The sequence below is a fragment of the Mauremys reevesii genome, linkage group 20 (assembly GCF_016161935.1).
Source record: "Mauremys reevesii isolate NIE-2019 linkage group 20, ASM1616193v1, whole genome shotgun sequence".
Lineage (NCBI taxonomy): Eukaryota > Metazoa > Chordata > Testudines > Geoemydidae > Mauremys > Mauremys reevesii.
The window spans coordinates 7,282,092-7,307,879 of NC_052642.1; the positions used below are offsets into that span (position 1 = coordinate 7,282,092).

The 25,788-nt window shown below is 42.3% G+C and overlaps 1 protein-coding gene across 2 annotated transcripts; it reads left to right on the top strand.

Moving 5' to 3' along the window:
* The first annotated feature begins 24 nt into the window (after positions 1-24).
* MYL10 (myosin light chain 10) lies at positions 25-25,411 on the top strand. Of its 2 annotated transcripts, none has more exons than XM_039508088.1 (7): positions 25-157; positions 7,571-7,660; positions 12,740-12,815; positions 14,443-14,547; positions 18,128-18,206; positions 23,402-23,450; positions 25,173-25,411. In XM_039508088.1, the coding sequence occupies exons 1-7, from the start codon at positions 155-157 to the stop codon at positions 25,269-25,271; spliced, it is 501 nt and encodes a 166-aa protein (XP_039364022.1). In that variant the 5' UTR covers positions 25-154; the 3' UTR covers positions 25,272-25,411. The 2 variants fall into 2 exon arrangements, with proteins under 2 accessions (XP_039364022.1, XP_039364023.1); XM_039508089.1 differs by lacking the exon at positions 25-157 and adding an exon at positions 9,488-9,520 and having other exon boundaries at positions 7,591-7,660.
* The last annotated feature ends 377 nt before the right edge of the window (positions 25,412-25,788 follow it).

The window sequence follows — 25,788 nt, forward strand, 5'->3', positions numbered from 1 at the left end:
ATCCAATGACTGCACTTTTCCAATCTTACATCTATTGTCTAAACTTGGAGCAGGCATATTTTTACTCCTCCGTGACACTATATAAAGGAACAATTGGCATTGTGTATGCTGGCTGGCTAGTTGGCAGAGAAGGGGCAGAAGGAACAGCAACACCATGGTAGGAGTTACTTTTTCACAAGCTTTTTCTTTCTTTCTTTCTTTCTTTCTTTCTTTCTTTCTTTCTTTCTTTCTTTCTTTCTTTCTTTCTTTCTTTCTTTCTTTCTTTCTTAACCAAAGCTACTTTAACAGGAGCAATGATAATAACAATGTCAGATCTCATCCTTAAACAGAATCACATTCAGACTGAGGAGATAGCCAGCACCGGAGACACTGGATGAGCTGTGAATTTCAGAGCACCCTTTTGCACTCTATTAATAAATGTGCTAGGTCTGGAGACAGTCAGAGCAAAATCTTGCCCATGCTGCATGGATCCACCAGCTGGGGGAAATATCTTGCTGGGAGTCTCTTTTCCAACTTAGTCTCACGTTGGGGGAGCAACTAATGCAGCTAGCAGTGCTGAATAGCCCGAAGATAAATAGTCTGCTGCGGCCGAGGCAGCTTTGTGACTATGTTGTCATTGGCACATGGAAGAAGAGGCAAGGAGCACTACAGAGATTGTAGTCTCCATAGCCAACTCCTTGCCCTCCCGGCCCCACTGGGCATGCTACCCTGTGCTGGCAGGATGGCTCCGGGACCTGCTGCATGGCTACCTCTGCACTATTGTCCTAGCATATGTGGTTCCAAAGATCAAGGGCAGATTTTCAGCCCAAGATGACATCTGTGTATCTGGCTCTGTGTTTGCCTTCTGTGTTTTCACTGGAATGACTAAAACATCATTCAACAAGGGCTGGAGCGCTGGACGTTTTTCTTTCTTAACAGGGAGGAAAAGGAATATTGTGTCTTTAATTATTTGCTTTCAGCTCGTTTTCTTTATTTTCCTCCGTCTCTTGCCTCCTTTCAGGCTCCCTCAGTGTAGCATTTCCCACTGGGACCTGTGGCTGCTCTTTGGAGCCTATTGACACCAGAGACCTGTGTTTGAAAACCCTTGTTGAAGCGTTGTTCAAACCTGGCTCCCTTGAAACAGGAGATGAATGTTGCCCAACCACTGTTCTGAACAGGATCAAACCACAATCAAAACAATTTCTAAAAACCATGCTCAAGACCAGGTTGTAACATTAGCTTGCGCATGGTGAAAATGGTTTGTCCCTGTACACCCCAGCAACCAAACCATGTTCACCACTGGCTTAGAGGAGAGTGTATTTGTCCCAATTTTCCAACTGGGACCTCAGTTGGCTACACTTTAATGGATTTCTCTAGAACCTAAGCCAACCATTTATCTGGTGGCATGTATTGGGTCTTGACTTTTTCTTTTTCACCCCTTTACGTGTCTTTCTCCCCCCCCCTCTCATTCTGGTGAACTGACTCCTTTCCCACAATGCTCTCTGCTTTTTGGAATAATTATTCCAAGACTATCTGCGGCCAAACTGGCCAGTGCTATGGATCTCAGAATGTGGCAAAACATGTCCCCAAAGCCTCATTGCTACTGAAGACTGTCCGTGATGTTTCTTTTCACTGTGCCTTTTGCCCTGGGAAACCATCTTCTGAAGCACCTTACAATTCACGGACACATGAAACAGATTTAAAATGGAAAGAAAAAATTGTCTTAATGAAAGAAAGCTGAGAATATCTTTACATAAGGAAGAGATCATTTTTTATTAATCAGAGGGAAATGTATATGTAATTATGCAAGATGAACTCTGTGAGGAGGGTTTTTTCCCCCTTTATGATGTCTTAAGGGATTTATAAATATTACAGAGGTTTTATAGCATCATAATATTTCAGATGTTCAGTAAAGCTACTTTCAAAGGATTAGTGCAGACAAAGCACCACAGTAAAAAATAATTAGAAGTCAGCCAGTGCTACTAGGTTCCGACATACAGGATTGAAGAGAATGAGAATGGCAGGGTTCAGGGAGATAATTTTTCTAACAAGAAGCAGACCACACAAGTGTTACAGGATGGAATTCTGAGAACTGTGCGTCTATAGGTCCCAGTTAATACCAGGGAATTTTCAGTAAAGTTGGGTCTGTGGTGTCTCTACATGTGTGTGTGTGTGTGTGTGTGTGTGTGTGTGTGTGTGTGTGTAAGAGAGAGAGAGAGAGACCTTTTACATATTCCAACAATATTCCTGCATTCATTCAGCTCGGTGACACTTTGTAGTGAATTGTGTGTGCTGAAGGGAATCATGTATCCAAAAATAGATCGCATTCTGATGAAATGTGTTTTGCAGCTTGCTAGACTGCCTGGAATGTACCACCTGTACTAAAAAATATTGACCACAAAAGAACCAGGTCGAGTTACACCAGCTGGAGATCTGGCCCGTGGCTTTCCTATGGAAGTGTGTGTGTGTGAATAGGGGACTTTGTGTTGGAGGGGGTAAGCTGTTCATTTCTGTGTGCTTGAGAGGAGGCCTGTGTATACTTGCCAGAGGAGAAAAGGTATTGAGTGCTTATGTAGCGCAAGGTGATTGCAGAGGAGATTTGGGGGCACAGGGTTTGAACAGGCTGTCTTGGGGACCGTGATGTGTGTGAGTGACAGAAGCCAGTGGACTCTCTCTCTCTCTCTCTCTGTGTGTGTTTATGAAAGAGAGAGAGATGACTGGGGTGAGGGATTTGGTAGGGAACAGGAGAGATTGTTTGTTGGTGTGATGTGTGGGGGATGGAGTTTAAGGGATCGTGGGAGGGGGAAGGGAGGGAATCAGGAACTGTGTGTAAGATGGCGTGTGGGGACGTGAGAGGAGGGATTTGTTTGTGAGCATAGAAGGGGTAATAAAAAGATCCTGTGTTTCTCTGCTCTGATAGCTCAGGTTTTTATTTGAGTTCTCAGAGCCTATTGTGTTGCCTGCTTGAAATGCTGATTGTGGCTCTCAAAGCAGTTTATGCTGCTTACTCCTCTAGAATAGATCATTCCTTGCAAGCCCTGCATTTTGATGGGTTGTATGCGGCTCACCTGCCACTGAAAGGATCCAAATGTTGTGAAACAGACAGGCCAAGTCTACACTACAAAATTACGCTGACCTAACTTACATTGGCATATAGCCACCGCAGTTAAGTTGCTTGTGTGTGTAGGTCACCTTTAAAGCAGCAGCAGCAGAAATTCTTCACCTGTAGACACAAACACCTCCCCCTCTAACCCCTCTGCCCCCAGATCCCTGTTCTTACTTTGCACCCAGAGAGGCGGAGGCGACGCTGACTCATTGTTTCTATCTTTGTCAGTGCACTAGCCTTGTTCTCGCCCACTCCCAGGCCCTACCAGACAGGAGAAATGTAAAGAATCTCAGTGAAGGAAACCCAGAAGACAGCAAACGCTGGGCTAGCCCGAGCTGTCTCAGGGTCAGGGTTTTTCATATCCGGGTTTTATTTAAAGCGTCTAAACATTAACAAAAAGATCCTTAGAAACCCAAGCCAACTGAGAGAGCACTAGCACTGGTGATATAATCCAGCGATGTGTGATGGCTCTGAGGTTCCCTTTGAAAAAGAACTGTTGTCTTCTTCTCAGTGGGGTGATAAATACACCCAGGCTGGAATTGTATCAGACATCGCAACAGTCTTCCAGACTCTTTTCTGTCAGAGGCTTTGGAGTCTCAGTCTGGGGAACCTGCACCTCCTCATAACTCTTAACATTCTTATCTAACACTTTTCAGCAGTAGATCTCAAAGCACGTAGCAAAGTTATTATTAGCCACATTGTACAGATGGGGAAACTGAGGCACAGACTGGCCAAGTGATTTGCTAAAGGCCATGCAGTAAACCACGGATATATCCAAGAATAAAAATGAGGTGTTCTGCTTCCCCATCTGCTGCCCTGCTCACTGTTCTGTGAGACAAAACAAAGATATTAGATTGTTTTGGAGAGATAAGCCTCAGACGAAATCCTGGTTTAATCACTGCAGAACTGTGGGGAGTTTTCGATCCAAGTGCAAACTCTGCAGCTTATTTCTGCTCTCTTTTAGCTGCCTTTTGGGTTTGACTTACATCACCAAAAAGGTGAAATCTCATCTCTGGCAGATAGCCCCTCGGCCTGCCTCTCGTTCCCATTCTCCCAAGATTCTGAGTTAAGCCTGGGATTCCACTCTGTGAATATGGATCTCCTGGCAATTCAAGTCAGACACCCTCCCACACACACTACCCATAAGCGGGGATTTGGGAAGCTGGATAGCCCAACAGACTGATGATAATCCTTTGAGCCTTAGATCCAACAGTTTAAATTTGGACCCAGTGATGGAAAGGCACTGCCATCTGACAGCTGCTCGGTGGCCTCTGTGAAATGATTTGGTGGTCTCAGTCTGATTCCGCAGGTAACCACATTGTAAATGGTGCTAACTGGGACCCATACTTGGACTTTCAGCAGAAAAATTAAAGACAGAATGGTCAATATTGGCGGTGAACAATCCTTTATCAGCCCTGGAGGTGGTTCCTAGGGGTCAGGATTGAAGCCTACTAACAAATCATTGAGGTGGTAGGGTTAAGGGTTTGAATTTGCCCGGTGCTGTACTTGTTCTGTGGATAAATATGCTTCAGTCTCTATGGGCTTTAACACTCCTTTTTAAAAAAAGTGAGCTGATTTTTTTTTTGTATTGACAATGTGCCACATCTCTGGGTTTTACCACATAATTTCATACAACTACATCTCCTGCTTAAAGTCCCTACTGTGTATGCACTCTGAGCTGTCTATATAGACAACTCCCCAAAATTAGCCAGGGAGTACCCGATGCATGGTGTAATCAGGCCTTGCCCTGGGAGGAGTAGGATTGGGATTCTAGCCCTTTCATTATGGTGTTAACCTCAGAAAATAAATTGATTATTAGGAAGGAAATTTATCAGGGTGAATAAAAAAATCTGAGCAACAGGGCTCCCCTTATCTGCAGCCAAAAAAAGCTAGTGGTGGCTCAAAAATTGCCCCCTCAGATGGATCAGCTAAATTTGAGGAGCCCTTATGAAATCACCCTCCTGGCCCTCCCTCAAAATCCAAGACCAGCCTTGCAAGTACTGCTTACATTGTGAAGTCATTAGCCCCTAGAGAAGTGTCAGTGTACTCAACGGGCTAACATCTGTTCTCTTATTACCTTGGGGAATGAATACACTGTTAATAAGTGGGGTTGTCCCTAGATTTCCATTTCAACTAGAAATCCTGAAAATGTCCACCAGACACCTCACATTGCATGAAATGCTGCCTATTTTGGCTCAAAACAACACTCATTCCGTGTGAGGAGGAGGAGGGAATCTGTTTATTTTCCAAAATCAATATTTCTACACTAATTAAACATTCCATTTGTTCACATATCTTTCCACGTCTTGGGTGGCATTTTGTCTTTGTTTTTCTTCCCAGCAAATACATTCTCTCATGCATTTCCCATAGTACAGGAGCTTGTGTTCCAGAAGATAGGTACAATGTGTGTACATGTGTGGGGTATATATCATAATATGAGATCCTCATCAGGATGGCTGAATGCTGAAATCTGCATGGCAAGTTAAGTTGACCAGACACTATATATTTCCAGCAGTGCTAGATGGAAAAACGTCTTTGACCAGCTCTCATTCCCAGGATTTCATTTGAATCTTAGCAGATTTTGGGGAGAGAAGAAAGTTGCCTTCTCTTCTGTACAGTGTAGTCCAAACAGAACAGAATTTTTCATTTTCTATTACATAAGGGGCAGACAGGACTGTAGTACAAATGGGGCTAAGGATGGTCCAGTGATTAGTACTAACCTAGTCTTCATGTTCAGCTCCCTGCTTTGCCACAGATTCTCTGTGGGTCTGTCTACACAGCAAAAAATCCTATAGTGGTGAGTCTCAGAGCGTGGGTCTACAGATTTGGGCGTGTGCTAAAAGTAGGTGTTCTAAGTTGGGCTTTGAAGCTCCTGGGCTTCAGAGCCTGAGCATCTACAGGGCTATTTTTAGCTTGAGTCTGCTGACCTGGACTCGCTGATGTGGGTTTTTTCCCTGTGTAGACATCAGGACCGGCTCCAGGGTTTTTGCCGCCCCAAGCAGCAAAAAAAAAAACCCACCCCACCCCCCAAAACCTCCGTGATCATGATCTGCAGCTCTACCGCCGCCGCTTCAGTCTTCGGTGGCAATTCAGCAGCTGGTCCTTCGCTCCGAGAGGGACTGAGAGACCCGCCGCCAAATTGCCCCTTAAGACCCGGACGTGCTGCCCCTCACCATTGGCCGCCCCAAGCAGCTGCTTGCTGGGCTGGTGCCTGGAGCTGGCCCTGATAGACATACCCTCAACCTTGGGCAAGACATATAGGCCCAGATCCGCAAAGGTATTTAGGTATTGAAATCAACGGAAGTTAGGCACCTAAATACCTTTGAGGATTTGGGCCTTTGGCTCCATCTATAAAATGGGGATAATAGCACTGACCTGCCTCACTGAGATGTTGGGAGGACAAATGCATTAAAGATTGTGAGGTGCACAGAGACTGCAGTCATGGAGGCCATGCAAGTACTGAAGAGAGTGAATGTAATGTCTGATTACACGTCAGCTGGCTCTCTTTTGCTAGAACAGAACTCAAGGCGTGTGCTTTCCTCCAAACGTAGACAGTGTTTAGACCTTGGAAGGATCTGTCCACTCAGTACTGGATCACTATGGCAGCAGTAATGGAGATCTTTTCACTTCTCAGCTCCATACTAGAGGCCTTATAGGGTCTGTCTACACTGCAGCTGGGGGCGAGCCAGGCTTGAGAGCCTGAGCTCCAGCTCATGCCGCAATGTCCACGTGGTTACTTTTAGTGCGCTCACTCGAGCCTCGCTAGTGAAAGTCTGTCTACCCAGAGGCTCGCTACCGGCTGCAGTGTAGACAGACCCATACAGGGCCTAATTTTGAGCCTGGCTGCCTGGCCACGCAGGGGAGTAAAGTAGAACAAGGAGCTTCCTCACTTCCCAGTGCAGACTACTTGCATTGCCAGAGCCGGCAGGGAAGGGGGAGGGAGCAGCTGCTGGTGGGGTGCTATTCTCGCACAGGTTTGCACGTTGTGGGGAGAGGTCAGAGTCTTAGCTTCTTCCACCCCCAACCAGCCAGCCAGCATAACAGAGCCAGCACTGAGAGGAAAGTAATCAGCACTAGCAAATGGGCTGGCATGGACCACTGCCCCCAAGAAGCAAGGAGAAAGCAACGACCAGCTTGGACTCTCCAAGTCTGGTTTCCTGTACTGCTTCTGGGGCAACATAACCATGTACTGCCTCTTACTCAGGTTGGATTATCAGGTTACAATCCAGTCCATAGAAAGCCATTGGCAACAAAACTCCTTGGTAAAAATTCACCCCATTTTTTTGTAACCAAGCAGCATTTTTTCTGTGTTTATATATTTGTTGCACAACTAAGTACTGAATCAAACGTGGGAGAAAATATAACTGAATACAACCCTCTCATGCTACTTGTGCAAGCATATTACCTTCCATTATAAATGTGGTTGTCTTACCTGGTATTCCAAGTGTTATTTATTACCTACCGGATCTTTTTTTTCTTTTATAGTCTCCAAAAAAGGCAAAGAAGAAGACAGAAGGAGGTGGTTCCAATGTATTCTCCATGTTTGATCAAACCCAGATTCAGGAGTTTAAAGAGGTGGGCCAACTTTGTTATCCTGTACTGCTGGGTTATACATTCTCCCATCACTACTTAGGATTGTTTTGCAATCGTTACTTTGTTCATCTGCTTTAATAGAATACACAGTTGTTTTCTGAATCATCTTAGTGGTTTTCGCTGATAACATTTTACTTGTGCACTTTTATGAATCTTTCTTTCTTTCTTCAAAATCTAGGTGTTACACATTATTTAAAACCCTACAAGCTCAATACAAAAAAATTACTATACAATTCACTCAGAAAAGCATTTGAGCACATGCTTAAGGCTATTCACATTCAAGACATCATTTAAGCATATGCTTAACTTTAAGCATGTATTTCAATGCTGGGATACTTTCCTTAACTGGGGCTTTAATTAATGGATAGTTCCATAATACTCACCTTTTTCTAACAGCCCAACTTCCAAACCAGAAACCAAACCCCACAAAACCCTCAACCTACCTCTTCCCAAATGCCCACAAAAATAAGGGCTTTACAGTGGTGCACATAAGGTTCCTGCCGATCAAGGAGAGTCTGGGGTTAACGATGTATTGTTGATTCCTTGATCAGTTACCTGTGCAGAATCAAAACTAATGACTCGGGCATAAGAGCTGAATGAATAATGAATGATGGATAATTTACTTGATGTATTTAGGCTGTTTTTCTGCTTCTGGAATGTCCATGAGCACATCAGTTTCCTCAGATTTGTCATTTTAAATTATTCATTGCTTTCCCTGCCCTGCCACGACTTCTGTTAACTTTGTGTATTGACTACAAGTCGTTTTGTACGTTCATTCTTTGAGCTGTGTTGAGTAGCTCTGGATGATCAGATAAGATGTATCCTATCATTTCTGTTCCCTGACTGAACAAAAGCACTTCCAGGGTGTGAATATATACAATTCATTTTCATATACGTGGCTTTAACATTCACTTTCCATGAGGATTCACATTATTGAAGCTCAGTGTTATGAACGACCATTAGAACCCACACAAGAGATTGTGAACATGACCAAAGAAAATTCATTGGAACTGTTGACCTTTTCTGTGGAATTAACAGTAAGTGTTCAACTCTGCTTAACCAGCTTTTATCAGCATCATAATCAATGCCCATTTTTCTTTCTTAAAGGGTTGCCATCTGAAACCAAACTGCATAAACTAGAGCTGGTCAAAAATGCCAAATTTTTGGTGAAGTATTTTAAATGATTGTTTAAAAGTATTTCTTGCAGAAGTTTTGTTGTATTTTTCCCTACACAAAACTCAAAATCTTAAACCATTTTTGGTAAGTTTTCAGTTTCTGGTTGAAAAACTGGAGAGGTTTGACTAAAATTAAAAATTAAAGCCATTTTTCACCAAAAGGAGGTTCACCTCCCCAAATTTCAGCCAACGCTATGCACTTATGGCCTGATCCAAAGCCCATTAAAATCAGTGGAAAGAGTCCTGTTGACTCTAATAGGCTCTGAAGATTACTCAGTGGGACTATTCACATGCTTCAGATTGGGCACATTCTTAATGACTTTGCTGAATCAGGGACTAGAACTGAGTTTAGTACAGACCACTATGAGTTAGTCCTGCTGCGGCCACAGTGCACTGTTGAAGCCAATGTGAAGCCCTGGAGGTAGACACTTGACAGCACTTGCAGAATTGGGCCTAATACCATAGTTTAAAAGCGGAAACATGACTTTTTAAAAATCAGTAACAAAATCCACACACTAAACGCCACTTGTCAAGAAGCAAACATAGTATTTATATCATATATTGCCTCTCTTCTGTGTGTATGTATGTAAAACTATTCTATTCACATTTCTTCTCTTCTACTTGTTCTACGCAGTCAGCCCTGCAGTATGAGTGAAAATAACTTATGGCGAGTAGATTTAAATTTATCATTAGATGGGTATATGGCATAGGAATCAATTATTGTGAATATACACTACTGTAAATGATCACAGAGTCACACTGGAGCTTGAATATTGAGGTTTTATGAGAAATCGAGGTGAGATTGCATGAAGATATGATGATAAAACAGTATCATGGAAGGGGCTGCACCTCACAGAGCTGTAGACTACAAATGTATACCAATTATGGTAGGCAGATACACTGAGCTGCTATATGAACCTGTGGATGTTACCACTCATTATAGTCAGCGTGTATCAATAAACAAGGTGACATCAGAGATGGTTCAAGATACAGTACCATGGAAATGGGCACAAAAGATAGGTAGAGAGATAGAGGCAAGGCGGGTGAGGCAAATATCTTTTACTGAACCTACTTTTGTTGGTGGAAGGGACAAGCTTTTGAGCTTCACAGAGCTCCCTGCAGGTCTGGGGAAGGAAACACATGCTGTAGGAGACTACTTATAATGAAGTGGGAAATTCAGGGTAAGCAGGCAATGGGATGTTACAAGTTGTAATGAGCCTTAAAACCAGTGTCTCTGAGTCTATGGTTGTGAGTGTCTGGCAGAGTTATGAATTTAAGCTCCCAGGTTTACTTTTTGAAGGGTTATGCAGGTTTCCTTTGAGGATGAGTACCAAGAGGTCAGATCGGAAGCGATTGCTTCATGAAAAGTGTTCACCCATGGATGAAAAGGTGTTTTTTGTCTTTTATCATTTTAATATGCAAGTTCATCTGAGTGTAGTGATTGTCTGGTTTTACCCACATAGTCGTTATTGGGGCATTTGATGCCCTGGATGAGGTACATCACATGCATCTTTTGTTCTGGCAGGGTCTGGTACCACTTTGAGTTGGTGGGTCCTGGTCTGTGGGGAGCTTGCTTATGATGATCAGCTTGGTGAGACTGGGGCATTATTTGAAGGCCAGAAGAAGGGGTTTAGGAACAAGTTATTTCAGGATGTGAGCCCCATCCAACATGGGTTGTAATTGTTTGATAATACACCATATGTGTTACAGTCTGGGGTGGTAGGTGACAACTAGGGGTGTGCAGTCAATGTTGTTTTTTTTTCTCGGATTGAAGCATGTTCTCCCAGGATATTTGGGTGTCCCTTTCCATGATGTGATCTACTTCACTAGCAGAGTGTCCTTGTTTAGTGAAGGCTGTTTTAAGTGTGTTTAGTTGTGTGTCCTAGACTTCCTCTTCAGAGCAAATTCTGCGGTATCTGAATGCCTGGGTGTGGACAACAGATTGTTTTGTGTGTCTGGGATGCATTTGTGGAGGTAAGTGTGGTGATATGTGGGTTTCTTGTATATAGTCTTTTGTAGGATTCCATTGCTGAAGCTAGTCATGATGTCCAGGAAGTTGGTGGTGTGGAAGTGTTCTGGAATGAGTTTGATGGATGGGTGGTGGTGGTTGAAGTTATGGTGGAGGTGAAAGTATCCTTGATGTATGTCAGGCATATCATTGGTTTTGTGGTGCATTTTTCCAGAAATTCTTCTTTGAGGTGGCCCATGAAGAGGTTGGCACATTGGGGAGCCATCTTAGTATCCATGGCTGTTCCCAGAGCTTGTACAATGTGTTTGTTCTTAAGTGTGAAGCTGTTGTGAGTGAAGATGAAATCAATGAGTTTGGTGATACATTTACAGGGATATGTGAGTGTTGTACATTATCCTGTAAGCATTTGAGGCAGGCAGCAATGCCATAATGGTAAGGGATGTAGGTGTAGAAGCAGGTGACATCAATGGTGGCAAGGATGGTATTCTTGAGGAGGCTGTTAATGTTGTGGCGTTTCTGGAGGAAGTTGGTAGTGTCTTGGGGGAAGCTGGCCTATTGTGTGCAGAGTGAGTGGAGGATGATTTTTATGAGCACTGAGATTCCTCCAGTAAGAGTGCTGTAGCCAGATATTATGAATCTGCCTGAGTTCCCTTGATTGTGTATCTATGGGAAGCATGTAGAAGGTCCCTGGGATGGATGGATGGATGGATGGATGGATAGATAGATAGATGGATAGAGGGGGTGTATGGAGATAGATAGATAGATAGATAGATAGATACCACTTTCAGAGATATTATTGGTTCTTCCAGCATTCCCATTGTAAGCTCAGGAAATATCTCTCAAATCATTAAAATCTTTCAAAGTATAAGAAAACTTTAAATTATGACCATTGTATGTATGTAGGTAGGTAGGTAGATAGATAGGCATATTTAATGATGAATGGGGAAGAGGTTAAAGTTCCGAAATTGTGTGTTGGCTAAAAATTACAAAACAAGTGTATTTTCAGCAAACTATCGAGAATTGCCTGACAGGAGATGTTTTAAGGTCAACATACTGAGGTCACTCAGAGAAAAATTAGACCACAGCCTGAAGGACACAGTGTGATGGAAAGGGCAACAAGCCTGGTTGAATAAATAACACATCAAAATAGAGATTTCTGAGTTTTCTTACTTCACTTTTGTATTTTTATTTCCTCTATGAGACTTTGAGGCTTCCCTGTTAGCCCCCACAGAACTTTGATTTTAACTCAGCACCAGTTTGTGATGTTGAGTATCAGGGGGTAGTCGTGTTAGTTTGTTTCCACAAAAACAACAAGGAGTCCGGTGGCATCTTAAAGACTAACAGATTTATTTGGGCATAAGCTTTTGTGGGTAAAAATCCTCACTTCTACAGATGCATCTGAAGAAGTGGGGTTTTCACCCACGAAACCTTGTGCCCAAATAAATCTGTTAGTCTTTCAGGTGCCACCGGACTCCTTGTTGAGTTTGTGTTGGCCACCCTTGTTAATTGTCCTACAGCTTGTTCTAGCTGCACAGGACAATGTGATATAGGCAGGGGTACACAACCCATGTAACAGCCTCCATGGCAGCTGTTACTAGAGCTTCCCTAATCCAAGCTTTCACGAGTTAAAGCCTGAATGGCTGGATCTGACAGCACTGGCATAGACCCAACTCCATGCTGCGCCGAGTGTTAATTTAGTAAGAAGAAGTTTGGGTGGGTTTAATTAAATCTCTTGCCAAGATACATTAACGTGTTGAAAGTAAGTAATGCAAAATAATGCTGTATGTTGTAGATTAATAAAGGAAAGATAAATGTTCCCCTTTCTAACACAGATATAATACCACGTTGATGAGTATCAGGATTTACAGTGGGACATCAAGAGGCAATGGTAACATAATGCCTCTTTTCTCTTAATAGGCTTTTACCATCATGGATCAGAATAGAGATGGCTTCATTGACAAAGCAGACCTGAGAGATACATTTGCTGCATTGGGTGAGTAAACAAACAAACAAACAAATAAATAAATAAATAAAAGTACTCTAAATGCAATTTAAATTTCAAGCGCATATGAAAGGATTATATTAAAATTAGAGCCGGATGAGTCATAAGATATGCATGAAGCTCAGAGAGCCAAAGGGAAAACCTGCCAAACCTGCTCAATTTGATCCTCCTCCTCTATGCTGGTAGCTGCTATCTTGGCTATCTATCTCTAGCCAGGAAGCTTCCTGAGCAGCCCCTTTCAAAGGCTAAATGAGGGCCATTCCGGGATTTTTTGGCGGGTGATAGAGAGTGGTGCAGCTGACATCCTCTCCTAAGAGACTGATCCCCCCCCCATCAACCCTTTCATAATTAGCCCACCCAAGTAGGGGTCCGTGCCAGGCATTTCTGATTTGCCTTTTTATTTGGGCTTCTTGAGCTGCACCTTTTTCATCTAAGAGGCATGTAAATATCTACCAATTAATGTTTCTGTCATGGACCAGCCGCCATCCTTCCCACGCCAATGTGGGAACTTCATGTGAAGGTCTGTTCCTCTGTGCCTAGATTGGAATGTGCGTGTCATGAGGTTAAGGAAGGCCTTTTTCAAACCATAAGTCTAGAGCGTATTTAACACCTTACAACATGAGGCCTTCCCATGCAATGGAAGGTCAAAAGGCTCATAAACCCAAACCTGGAGCTACATCCCTTTTGCAGTATTTGAGGCTTGAACAGTGATATAGGTGTCTGGGCTTTTGCCATCTGGATATTATCAAGAGGAGTTAATGATTAAAATCCATAGTGCTCCCTGTGGTGGAATCAGATTTCAGCAGAGTCCATGAAGAGAGCTGCAGCTCCCCATATCTTTATAGTGATAGTGAGGAAATTTCCACCTGTAACCAATGTTACTCTGGAATGTTCATTTCCTAGGGCCAGTTTCTGATACCCTTAATTCATGCCAAATAGCACCTCACTCTTCAGCTAGGCCCACTGAAATCAATGGGACTGCACACCTAGCAAGGTACGACTCAATTTGAGTAGGGTTGTCAGAATCTCAACTCTAGTCAAAGTCCTGCAGGATGGAAGGGAACAAACAGGGTTACCCAAGTCATCTGTCCATTCTTATTATGATTGCGTAATCACAAAACCGTCTCATGAGTGATTGTGTAATAGGATGAGGGCTGAAATTCTGGATTTCACCCGTGGTGAAAGATAATCAGTTTCTTCAGAAATGCGCCCCCATGTTGGCTATTATTGCCCCCATATTTATTACTTTCCCCTCCCATTCCTTCTTTTGTCCTTTTATCCTGTAGCCAACTCCTTCCGTTTGTTTTATGACAGTGACTTTTTGAATTACGTCTACCTGAAGTTGGGAATGGGTGACCAGAGATGGATCACTGGATGATCACCTGCTCTGTTCATTCCCTCTGGGGCACCTGGCATTGGCCACTGTCGGAAGACAGGATACTGGGGTAGATGGACCATTGTCTGACCCAGTCTGGCTGTTTTTATGTTCTTATGTCTTACCATCTCATTAACGTTGTTCTGTTGAGCCCAGACCACCACAGTGGGAAGGGGGTAGTGGTGAATCACTTATTGAAATAAAATGATTATTTAGTATGAAAAATTATCTCTGCTACTACAGGTCGCTTGAATGTCAAGAATGAAGAGCTAGAAGCCATGGTGCAGGAAGCTCCAGGTGCCATTAACTTCACCATTTTCCTGACTATGTTTGGTGAAAAACTGAAAGGTACGTACCATTGGTGGGTTAGAGAGGTATCTATCAGTGTGCTTATACGGAGCTCTTTGTTGTAATATGAACTAGGGCACAGAGAGACTAAGTGACATGCCCTAGGACACACAACAAATCTGTGGCAGAGCTGAGAATTGAATCTTGGTAGAGTGCCTTAGCCACATGGCCATTCTTCATTTTTCCTACAGGTTGGAGACAGATGACCCAGCCTTGGTGTGATTCATATCAAAGCTATTGACTTCAGTGTGACCAAGTTTTGGCCCAGACACTACTGATTAGAGGGCAAAGTGGACTGATTTAATCTCAGTTGACTTCACTAGAGTTACAACAGAGGGGAATTTGGCCCAATCCTATATAAAATGTGGGGGAGGGATAGCTCAGTGGTTTGCGCATTGGCCTATTAAATCCAGGGTTGTGAGTTCAATCCTTGAAGGGGCCATTTAGAGATTTGGGGCAAAAATCTATCTGGGGATTGGCCCTGCTTTAAGCAGGGGGTTGGACTAGATGACCTCCAGAGGTCCCTTCCAACCCTGGTATTCTCTGAAAATACAGGGATTTCTGCCACAGGTACTAGATTCTAACTGGAAGTCAGTAATTTAGTTCACATTTTTGCATTGTACATGGCCAAGGATTGCAGAAGCAAGATCCCAGTAGCTAAGATGCACCTCCAGTCATCTTCTCAATCCCCTTACAATCTGAACACCTTCCAAAGTCCATTAAATGTTATAGCTAGTGTTTGCTGTCTTTCTCTTTCCTCCCATTTCCTCTCAAGGGGGAATATTATGTTGGGATTTTAAAAACATATTTTTAATTATTTAATGTTTGCTGTGCTATGCCTACATTGCTGAAGTCAAGGTCAAAGAAGTGCTCCTTGCTCTTGAAACAGAAAGTGGTAAGGTTTGAGGTGGACTTGAACTTAATCTGGGGTGGGTCAGTAGAACCAGTAATATCTCTCAAAGTTTATCTAATCTCTCTCATCTGCCCATCACAGTGGTATGTGCATCTATTTATTTAAGACAAGCCCTTAGATCCTTAGGGTGTGTCAGCCCTCCAATCACAGGATATGATTGCAACTCATGTAGACATACCCTAGCTAGTTTTAATCTGGCTAGCTTGGGTACTGGAGCAGTGAAGCCACAGCTGTACAAGTCTGGTATCCTGGGTAATTACCTGAGGGGCTGGCCTGCACCGAACTGCCATAGCTAGCTAGATTAAAGCTAGTTCAGGTATGTCGTGCTTGCATGCCATGATTACAATGAGGGCATACCCTCAGAAGGTAACGCTCAGCCTCCTTCACAGTACTCTAGCTGGGATCTGCTGGATATCTTGATTCACCCTTCTGGAGTGCACTAGTGCAGACTCCTGCCTATTCATAATGTCCATGATCACACAGCGCTTGGCAAAGTGCCTCTTTTCCTTTCTGTCCTTTGCCTCTCACAATTGCTGAAGCCTGGTGAGATTCCAGCCCTGCCAACTGCATGGCATGAAAACAGAGCCAGCACAGGAAGGTAAATGGGTGAAGTGTACCCCTCTTGTCCACAGGTTTCCTGTTGGCTATTAGCAGGAGAGCTTTTTTTTTTCTTCTTCTTCTTCTTCTTTCCATTTATCAAAGGGAAAATCACAGCTGTGTTTGTCATGCCCTTCTGGTTGGGTTTGTCATGCAAAATAAGCAGAGCCAAAAGACTGCACATTCCCAATCAAAACTAATTGGGATGAAGAGTCTTTGTAGTACAATTATAAAGGGAGAATGGGCTGGAGGAAGTGGATATGGCAATTTTGCAACACTTTTTATTAGCTAAGTACCACTCAGAGAGTTTGGTGAAAGGTGCTTTCTAAGTGAAATTTGTTGTGCTGTAATTGATTTCTGTCATAAAAGGGAAGCTGGGATTTTTGAGACAAGCTTTAGCTTTGTATATTGATATTATGATGCCAGATGAACAGCTAACAAAACTCAGTTTATGTTAATGCCAACCACATGGAGCTGTTTCTACAGGGAGTTGGAATAATGCAATTTGTACAGAAAACAGAGATGCCTCACATCAAAGAAACCACTTTATTTACTAGCTAATCAATAAAGAATGCCTGCTGCATTGCTTCTCTTCAAAGCTGAAGTCCAGGGATATGGCAGAGTAGAAAATGTGAAACGCACTAAGGGGAAAAAAAAATCCCCCATGCAGAGGTGACTGCTTAAAATGCAACCCCCTCCTCCGAGCTGGGATAAGTTTCACTGCATGAGACAATCAAAACATTAAATACCAACACTCTCTGTATTGAATGCAAAGCCATTGCAGTTTGAAATAAGTGACCAGAACTTTGCAGAAGAATACTCATGGCCGGGGGTACAAAGGCCTAGATCCTAGTTTATGGATCATTGACCACGCTGTTATGGGCCACCCTGTCAGCTCAGATACTGCACAGCCATGTGCTAAATATCCTTGTGAAACCTTAGCAAGAAACTTCTTGGGGAGTGGTCAGGGAGTGTGGATTGATAGACAGAGCAAAGAACTGGGAGTCGGAGCTCCTGGGTTTTGTCTCTGTTACACTGTGTGACATAATGGCATTGCTGTGCTGAGAGCACATTTTCCTATTATAATTACGCTTCAAAGACTTCCCATTCCAGTTAATTTAAATGATCTGTGTGGCTCAGTTTACTTGTTTGTAAATTGGATTTTGTACTATTGTTGTTAATGGTTATTTCTATTATCGTACCACCCACAAGCCCAAACCAAGATTGTTCTCAGAGATGTACAGACACATAGTAAGAGAATCCCTGTTCCCAAGAGCTTACAGTCTAAATAGAAGAGACAGACCTAGGGTGGGAGAAAGGAAGGATTATTATTTCTGTTTTATGGACACAGCGAGTTTGAATGACCTGCCCAAAGTCAAGCAGAAAGTCTGTGGCTGAGCTGAGAACAGGGGCCACATCTCCTCAGTCCCAATCTAGTGTCTTAACCAAAAGACCATCTCTTTTCTCCAACTAATACTTGTCTGCTTCCCAGGCATATCAGTGAGGGTTATATGGTGCTTTGAGATCCTCAGATGGAAACACAATATAGAACACAAGGACAATTCACTATTGTACATTGATCATCCTGTTTCCATTGCATTTCATTGACACTTCGTTTTGGTGACAAGCTCCATTTCCTTTGGCGAGGGAAATAACCTCTCCTCTATATAGTGGAGAACAAGTAACATCAAAAAGTGTTTTTACAAGGAACGTACCGTACAAGATTAAAGGAAGCCAGCCGGGGAAACAGTTTGTTATATTTTCATTTCTGAAAGCTGCTAATCCTCTGGGTACTGATATTGGAGACCAGTTCCTGGAAGTTTTCTCTCCTGCAGACACAGAATAGATATGAGTTATTATTTTTAAGCTTCTGAACACTGAACTATTCACCTTTATTGTTTATCTGACATGACAAATGCTGCAGACTTAAGAAACCTTTGTCTTCAAACCCACAACTACAGCTTCTCCATTTTGCGCCTTTCTCAGATGAATGCAATTATTTAGCAAATATTAGACAGGCATCCAAACATACACACAGAGACATCTACATTATATTTCATTTTCTTTTAGGCACGGACCCAGAAGAGACCATTCTGAATGCTTTTAAGATTTTCGACCCAGAAGGAAAAGGCCACATAAAGGCAGACTAGTAAGTTTATTTATAATCCTTAAAAAAAAATAATAATAAGTGCTCTGCTTAAAGGGGCAGTTTAAAGGCTGTACATTCTACAGTATTATAAGAGGCAGAAGAGCTGGCAGGCAGAAAAGTAGGTAGCTTTGTAAGCGACACTCAAAGGACTAGACTGTTGTATAAATGTCCTTGTATCCCCCCAAAAAGAGATGTTATTGTCTTTAGACATTGCAAGAGGCAGCGGAAATGTAATCACATGCATGCCATTAGATAGCCTCTTTTCAAGGTCTGGATATAAATCAACACACGACCCACTCTTTATAGATCAACTCCATATGTAAAATTAAAATGAGTGTCTGGTGCAGAACTCTCAAAGAGAGCTTGACTTGAAGGGGAAGGCTAGTCCCCTTTTAAAAACAGAGCAATCAGCTTAATTAATACAGGGAGACGGCTTCAGAGAGGATCTTCCCTTGTTAAATGGTTACCATTTGAGCCCTCTACTCCTAGATGAGCATTTTCTCTAGCTTTCCAGATCACCAGTGGACCTTGCGGAAGCCCCATCATTAACTATTACTGGTAGTATTATTTATTATTTTAAATACTGCTCCCCAACTGTGCTTATTTACATACAGTAGGCCTTTCTACACCAATCTGGCAATGTAAAGGAGCTAGAATGGGGGTGTTAAGTGGTATAAAGGGGCCTTAATATAAATGAGAATCAGGCCCATGAGATAAATTATTTGAAGGAGGGAAAATAGCTAAGGAACTCTGACCTATGAGTTCAGCGGAACTACTCACATGGTTGAAGTTAGACGTGCTTAAATACCTTGCGAATAAGGACCTAATTACTTATGCTACAGCAGCCAGTTTTGGGGGCTTTCACAATGTCCCTTTTGTAAATGATACTAATTAGGAAGCCATGAGTTATAAAGTGATAACACATCAAGGGGTTCTGTCAACACTGTGATAACGTGAGTGAACCCCCAGCAGTCTGTGCTGCTTTCAGACTCCCTGGTGTGTGTGTGTAGCCTGAAGCAGAGTATTTGTGGACTGCGTTTGGTGTAACTGATGGAGAGTGCAAGTAAATTAAAAAAATAAATGAATGTACAATGTCGCCTTTATTTAGTGTTATTTATTTCTCTTACACTTGAGTCCCCAGTCAGTATCAGAGCCTCACTGTGCTAGGTACTGCACAAACCAAGAGTAAGGGCTTGACTACACAAACATTTAGTTTTGCAGCAAGCTGGGGCGTGACTCTCCCCCATACTTGACTGCCACAGTCTACTGTCCCCGTGCACTCTGCTGACGCACATTGACAGTTTGTTAATGTGTTTTGATCTAGTCAGGTTTCAAAGAGGACTAGATCAAAATGCATAAATGAATTGTTGATGCATATCAGTGGAGTCCACGCTGACGGTTAGTCAATGGCAGGCTAGCACCCACAGCTTGCCACGAACTAAGTGTCCATGGAGACGAACCCTAAGAAACAACCCGTTCCCTAAAGAGGCTACAACCAAATTTAATCAAGTGGGTGTAGTTAACAATTGGAAGGAACTGGAGGTAAGAGCCCTCCTGTTTGTTTTTAGGCTAATATTATCCAGACAGTTTGGGAAAAGCTCCTTGCTGGGCAGTGGGAGTGGGACATCTGAAGTGACTCGACATACCAGAGTACAGTTTATCCTATTGCCTAATAGGCCATATCACGTGGTAGTGAAATCACAACCATGAAATATTCTCTTCTGATGATACCAGAACCATGAAATATTATTTTCCCACCACCATCTTTAGCAATATATTGGATACAAAATATACCGCTCCCCTTCCTCTGTCTGATCCTGCAGTCTTTGCACACATTAAGGTCCAAATGAAGCCTCTTAGAGTCTGGGGCGAATTAGGAATTAGGAATGACTCCAAAAGCAAAGAAGAGAGCACAATACTTTTTTTTTCCTTGACGGAAAAGGTCATCCTCCCCACTTCCTCTGCACAGCTAGCATTAGACAATGGCTTTAGTTCATCACCACAACAGAGCATAATGTTTACTTATTAGACCCGAGGGTAATGTTGATCATTACAGAACAAACCATTAAATCAATTCCATAAATGTCTTTGAGGTTTAACTTCTATTCATATGCTTCCAAATTTTAGACATTTGAAGGTTTTGCAATCATTTTTACCCAACCCTTTCAATATGACAGTTAATATCTTAATAAATAATATTCCTCCATATTAAAACCATTGGGACGGCTCCCCCAAACTCAGTCACACTGATCTTTTAATCAGAACTTATTTTTTAGATTCATATAATTAACATCCTTCTGGAGGTTTTATGTGTCTTCCCACCGCATGTTTTCACCTCTTGTCTGGAAATGACTCAGTCCACCCGATGGCAACTGGGATGGACTTTTCTAACCTTTCCAAAAGCTCCAGGAGTTTGTAACAGACTTCCAATTTCCATGACGAACTTTGTTTCTCCACGTCGTTTTACCACACACAAACTCCCTCCTATACAATGACGTCAAAGAGAGAAACTATTTTGGGCCAGTTTCACAGCCGGTGTAAACTAGTGTAGCTTTTGGAAAGGTTCGATGACTCAGTCCCAATTCCCATCGATTGAACTGAGTCTGGTCAACGTCAGTCACTGCTAATAATGAAGTCAAGGAAGCTGTGTTGATTTGCACCAGCTGAGGAGCCAGCTCTTTGAGTTTCAATGTGTCCTGGCCCTTTGGAGAGTCGACAGGATAGGACTGAATTGGGGATATTCTCCCATGAGCTAGACCAGTCATTACAGGAATCCGGAGAGCTTTTTCCAAGACTGCATTGCGTGATGGGCTCTTCCCAATAAAAAGCAACTTGCCCCATGGATTTCAAAGGTAATTTTCTAAAATTATTTGGAAATCAAAGGAGCAACCAAAATATTTTAAATATTAGAACCAGTCGATATTAGCCAAAACAGATATAATCTTGTGTGCCACATCAAGGCAAACGGGCACTGACTGGTTTCTGTAAAGTCACCACAAGGCTTTGATTTTTTTTTTTGAGAAAAAAATACTATGCAAAAAAGAAGTACATAGCTTCTCGTTTTGGAAATTCTGAGTGTTCGTTTCCCTATAAAATAAATAATGGAAAATGTGCATAGGTCCTTAACTCAGTCCTCCTTACTTGTGAGAATGCCAAGGGCTGCTGGGCTATGCATCAGAAGATTATAATTAGACAGCTGAGCTTTTTTTTTCTTTGCAAAAACACTCTAAGCCTGTGAACCGAGGACGCATCGCACCCAGCTCTCTTCCTAATTCAAGCCTGTATGAGATGGAAGTTTATTTGGGATCCCTAAAACACAACAAGTAGTTTAAGTCCTTCTTCCCATTCAACAAGCTGCTTGGTCTATCCAGCGCCCTCCTATTTATGTTTTTCTACTTTTATTTTGTATAGGGTGCAAATGTCCAACTATCAATGTATTTCCATGAGAACTATCTTGCTAGCTTTTAATTACAGGCAGCAGCAGATCATGTGGTAATTACATTGCAAAAGCAATGGTCACGTAACAAACAGTCTGGTTAAGAAGACAAAAATTATTATTGACAAGGAAAGTCTTCATATGACTTTGCTAAATAAAGAGGGCAGGAAAAGAATGCAGGAAATTTATTGTGACGTAACTAGAGCTGTGTTAAAGAATGGAAAATATTTTCCAGAAATTTTGTGTGAATATTTTCACTATTTTGTTCCTCAGGCCCCACTGGTAATCCAGAAATTTCATTTCTCACCAAATGGCCCCTTCCCAACAACACTATGCACATTCAGAAGCATATATTTTTTATACAAATTGACTTCTATCATAAAGAAATTCTGATTTTTGTAGTATTCATTGGCACTTTTCATTTCACAAGTGTTCTATTTTCAGAAGATGCATCCATGACATAGCACAGGGCTATTTTTATTTTTTTTTCAAAATCAGCTCCATTTTCAAAAATATAAAACTGAAATGGAAATCTTTGGATTTCAATTCTTGTTTCAAATTCAATACACATATCTAATTGTAACCCACTGTCACCAATTTATAATCTATTTCCTCTAGATTTAGGTCTAGATCTATTTCCTCTAGGACTTTCTGAGAGTGCACAAGTATCCTTTGGTAACAAGAACAATAAAGACACAGCTTTAATTTGCGCTCTAATAATTGAATAAAGGATGGGGGAAAGGTTGAAAGTAAAAATTATCTGGGCTTAGTTGTACCATTTTAACTACACCAGTATATTTAAAACAATACAACCCCATCTGGAGTGGACACAGGCTCTTTATACTGGTATAGCTATTTCTGTACTGGAGGGGAATAAGCTATACCAGTATAAGGTATGGTTATACTGATATAACTGTATCTACACTAGGGGTTGTAGTGGTTTAACTATTGGGCTTAATATAGGGGTAAATAAGTGAAATTTAATGGCCTGTGATACACAAGAAGTCAAACTAGATGATTTTAAGGTCCCTTCTGCCCTTAAAACTCTATGAATCTGAGAATTTCGGTAAAAAAAATCACACTTCTATTTGACAGGTATATTAGTACAGAAACAATGCGCAGGCCAGTTAAGTTTCTGGCCCAGAGTATTTTCTCTCTTTGATGTCATTGCATAGGAGGGAGTTTGTATGTGGTATAAGATCGGTGTTAAAGTTCAATAGTTCCAGATCAAGATACTTTACCTTGAAATACAAGCAGTTCACAATCTCCTCTGGGAATGAGTGCTTGGGGGAAAAAAAAAGGATACTCATGTGGTGATTTGGAATAGCTGTTGGAGTTCTTTCAAGTCTTCTTTCTCATGTCCTTGTTCTCATTTCATGCTCTGTTTCTTTCATCCTTAGACGTCACAGAAATGCTCTCTTCTTCAGCTTTGCTAAGTTACACACATTTTTAAGCAGCTAGCATGAAAACCACCATCTTAGGACAAGAGAAGCGTTGGAAACGGCTATATTACAAATATAATAACTGTAAACAATCTTAAAATGTTACAGAGCAGAATAACTTGGCAGACCCATGTGGTGACATTGACGGGGGAAGGCTCTTGGAGCCAAGGTATCGTAGTAAATCTCTTACCATATCATTCGAGGATTAGCAGCTCTAATGTATGCAGTCACACACATTTTCGGAAAGCAGCTTGCAATCTGAGACGTGATGTGCAGTTATCCTCCTTTAACCAGGTAATTTCATTTTCTCTGAACAGCATCAAAGAAATGCTTATGACACAAGCAGACCGATTCAGTCAAGAAGAGGTAAGGACCCTTTACCTTCACTGAAATATGAATATCTCTCTAGCTGCTACTCAGCAATGGGCATTTGCCCTTCTTCAGCTGAATGAATTCAGTTCATGTCAAGACTGATTGAGAGATCCACGCTAGCTCTGGCGATTAGGAACAATACAAAAAACCTCCCCTAAGTTATTTCATGGTTAATCAGCATCACATACAAAAAGTTCTGTTGAGTGTGGGCTGGAACAATGATCTGGGCTCCATTTCTGTGGGATCATCTCTCTTGGAATCTTGTTGGATTCCTGAACTAATCCATCAAAAGTTCTGCTTTGTGTGGGACTCAGCCTGGGTTCTGCCGACTGAGAGGCAGGGCTCTGAGAGGAGGTTCAAACTACAGTCTGTTAGTTGAGGAGCTAGACTGGAATACTGAATGGAATTCTATTGGGTGAGGGGCTAGCTTGGATGCTGATGAGATTTCTTTTAATTAGGGGGCTGTATTGGGTTCCTATGGGAGTGGGTTAGCTAGGTCAGCTGTGTTGCGATTCCTGTTCCAATAACCATTGAAGTCAATGGAGGATTTTCCATTGTGGGCTATGGACCAGGCTGCAGAGGAGCTGAACTGGGTTGGAATTCATATGGAGATTGTGTACCCTGGGTTGCGAGCACCTTGCATACACCTGCCCATAGCATGAGGAAGCACTGTGTATGCCTGCCAGGGGTCAACTCCCTGCTTCTCCTAGCCAGAGGCAACACAAGCGCTCCCCTTTCAGCCCTTGCAGGCACTGCTGACCCTCATGCAGGTTAGCAGCAGACACACACCAATCCCTGACTCCTCCGAGCATCCCTCTGAAGTTCCCAGCCCCCATTCCACTTAAGGGTCACAGAACTCCCAACTTGGCTCCTCCCAAAGGAATAGCTCACCCCAGCTCACTAGTTACACCTTAGAACACAGCTTCACTTAACACACAGTCCTTAGATTTATTTACAGAGAAAGCGAATATAAGTTTATTTAGCAAAGAACAGAGATTCATATGAAGCAAACCAAAATATTGGAAACAAATGGTGACACAGAAGATGCCCTCTTGTCTAATATGGTCCTGCTTTCTCCTAAGTCCTTCCCAGAGCGTTTTTCCACCAGGATGACCAAGACTCTTCTTTCATGAGCCCAACCCTACTGGCTACTTGTCTCCCCTTCCTGAAGATAACTGGGGGTTCATCTGCACCCCAGTTAGAGTTCCAAAGGTTCATCGGTTTTTCTCCTACACAGAAGAACCCTTGCTGCTTTTGTTTTTTCCTCCAGCTCACCCCAATCAATTTGCTTGGACTGTAAACAGGCATCTATTGTGAACGATACAATGCTCAGTTTGCACATGACCAGTCAGAGAGAGAGAAGCAGCTCTTGCCCCCTGCCTGACAGAGGTCTGTAGATCACCTTTTGGTGTTCTGCCCTAACTCACCTAGACCCAAAGAACAGGTATATACACACAACTCTCCACATATATGCCATATGTACATCTCACAATGATTATGATGACCAGTGTGACACAGGCTTTCAGCAGAGACTTTACATAGCCCATTTTGGCCAACTCGTATGGGGATCTCAGACCCAGGGGATTCCTGTAACCCTTATGCACCTTTGTGCCCTCTGCCAGTTGGCACAAAGAGTTCCCTGGGTCACAGAGATCAGTACAAGTTCCTGTCCTACCGTCCTGCATTTGTAATGCTTATTTCCTGTTTGTTCTGCAGGTCAGCCAGATGTTTGCTGCTTTCCCTCCAGATGTCTCCGGTAATCTTGACTATAAGAACCTTTGTTATGTTATCACCCATGGTGAGGAGAAGGACTAAGAGGGGATGAGCTTCTCCTCTGAAGAGATCTTATGCTGAGTTATTTCCCTGTGTTTTTGTATGGGGGACAGAGAGCTAAGCATTCAACGTGCTGAAGCCATATGCTCATCAGAACAGAACCAATAAAACAATTGAAATTAGATTAAAGTTATTTAATGCTTCTGTTTTTAGAAAAGCTGAAAATACCAATTTTCTTAGTTTTGCCCAGCCCCTTTTTTTCCTAGCAGTGGTTTGAAGTGGAATTTTCTTGACGAACTGGTACTTTCATGATTTATTGACAGTTCTAATGTTCACCAGATGGTCCACTGGGCAGTGCAGTGTTGCTTAACCTTTTGTCTTTTATACATGAGCTCCACAAACTCATTGAGAAATGCTCTAGCTTATTGCATTGGGAAGAGCATTTTGTAAATAGAATTCTGTTCCATTTCACAGCCCTTTACAATGAAAGTGTAAATAAAAACAATAAGATTTTGTCTTCTGTCTTAGTGATGTGGTCAGTTTCATAAATCACTTGACT

Bases quoted from the DNA above. Each gene is read 5' to 3' on its own strand.
- MYL10 (XM_039508088.1), top strand. The intron at 14,548-18,127 runs GTACGTACCATT...ATTTTCTTTTAG, and splicing joins GTTTGGTGAAAAACTGAAAG to GCACGGACCCAGAAGAGACC. The intron at 23,451-25,172 runs GTAAGGACCCTT...TTTGTTCTGCAG, and splicing joins ACCGATTCAGTCAAGAAGAG to GTCAGCCAGATGTTTGCTGC.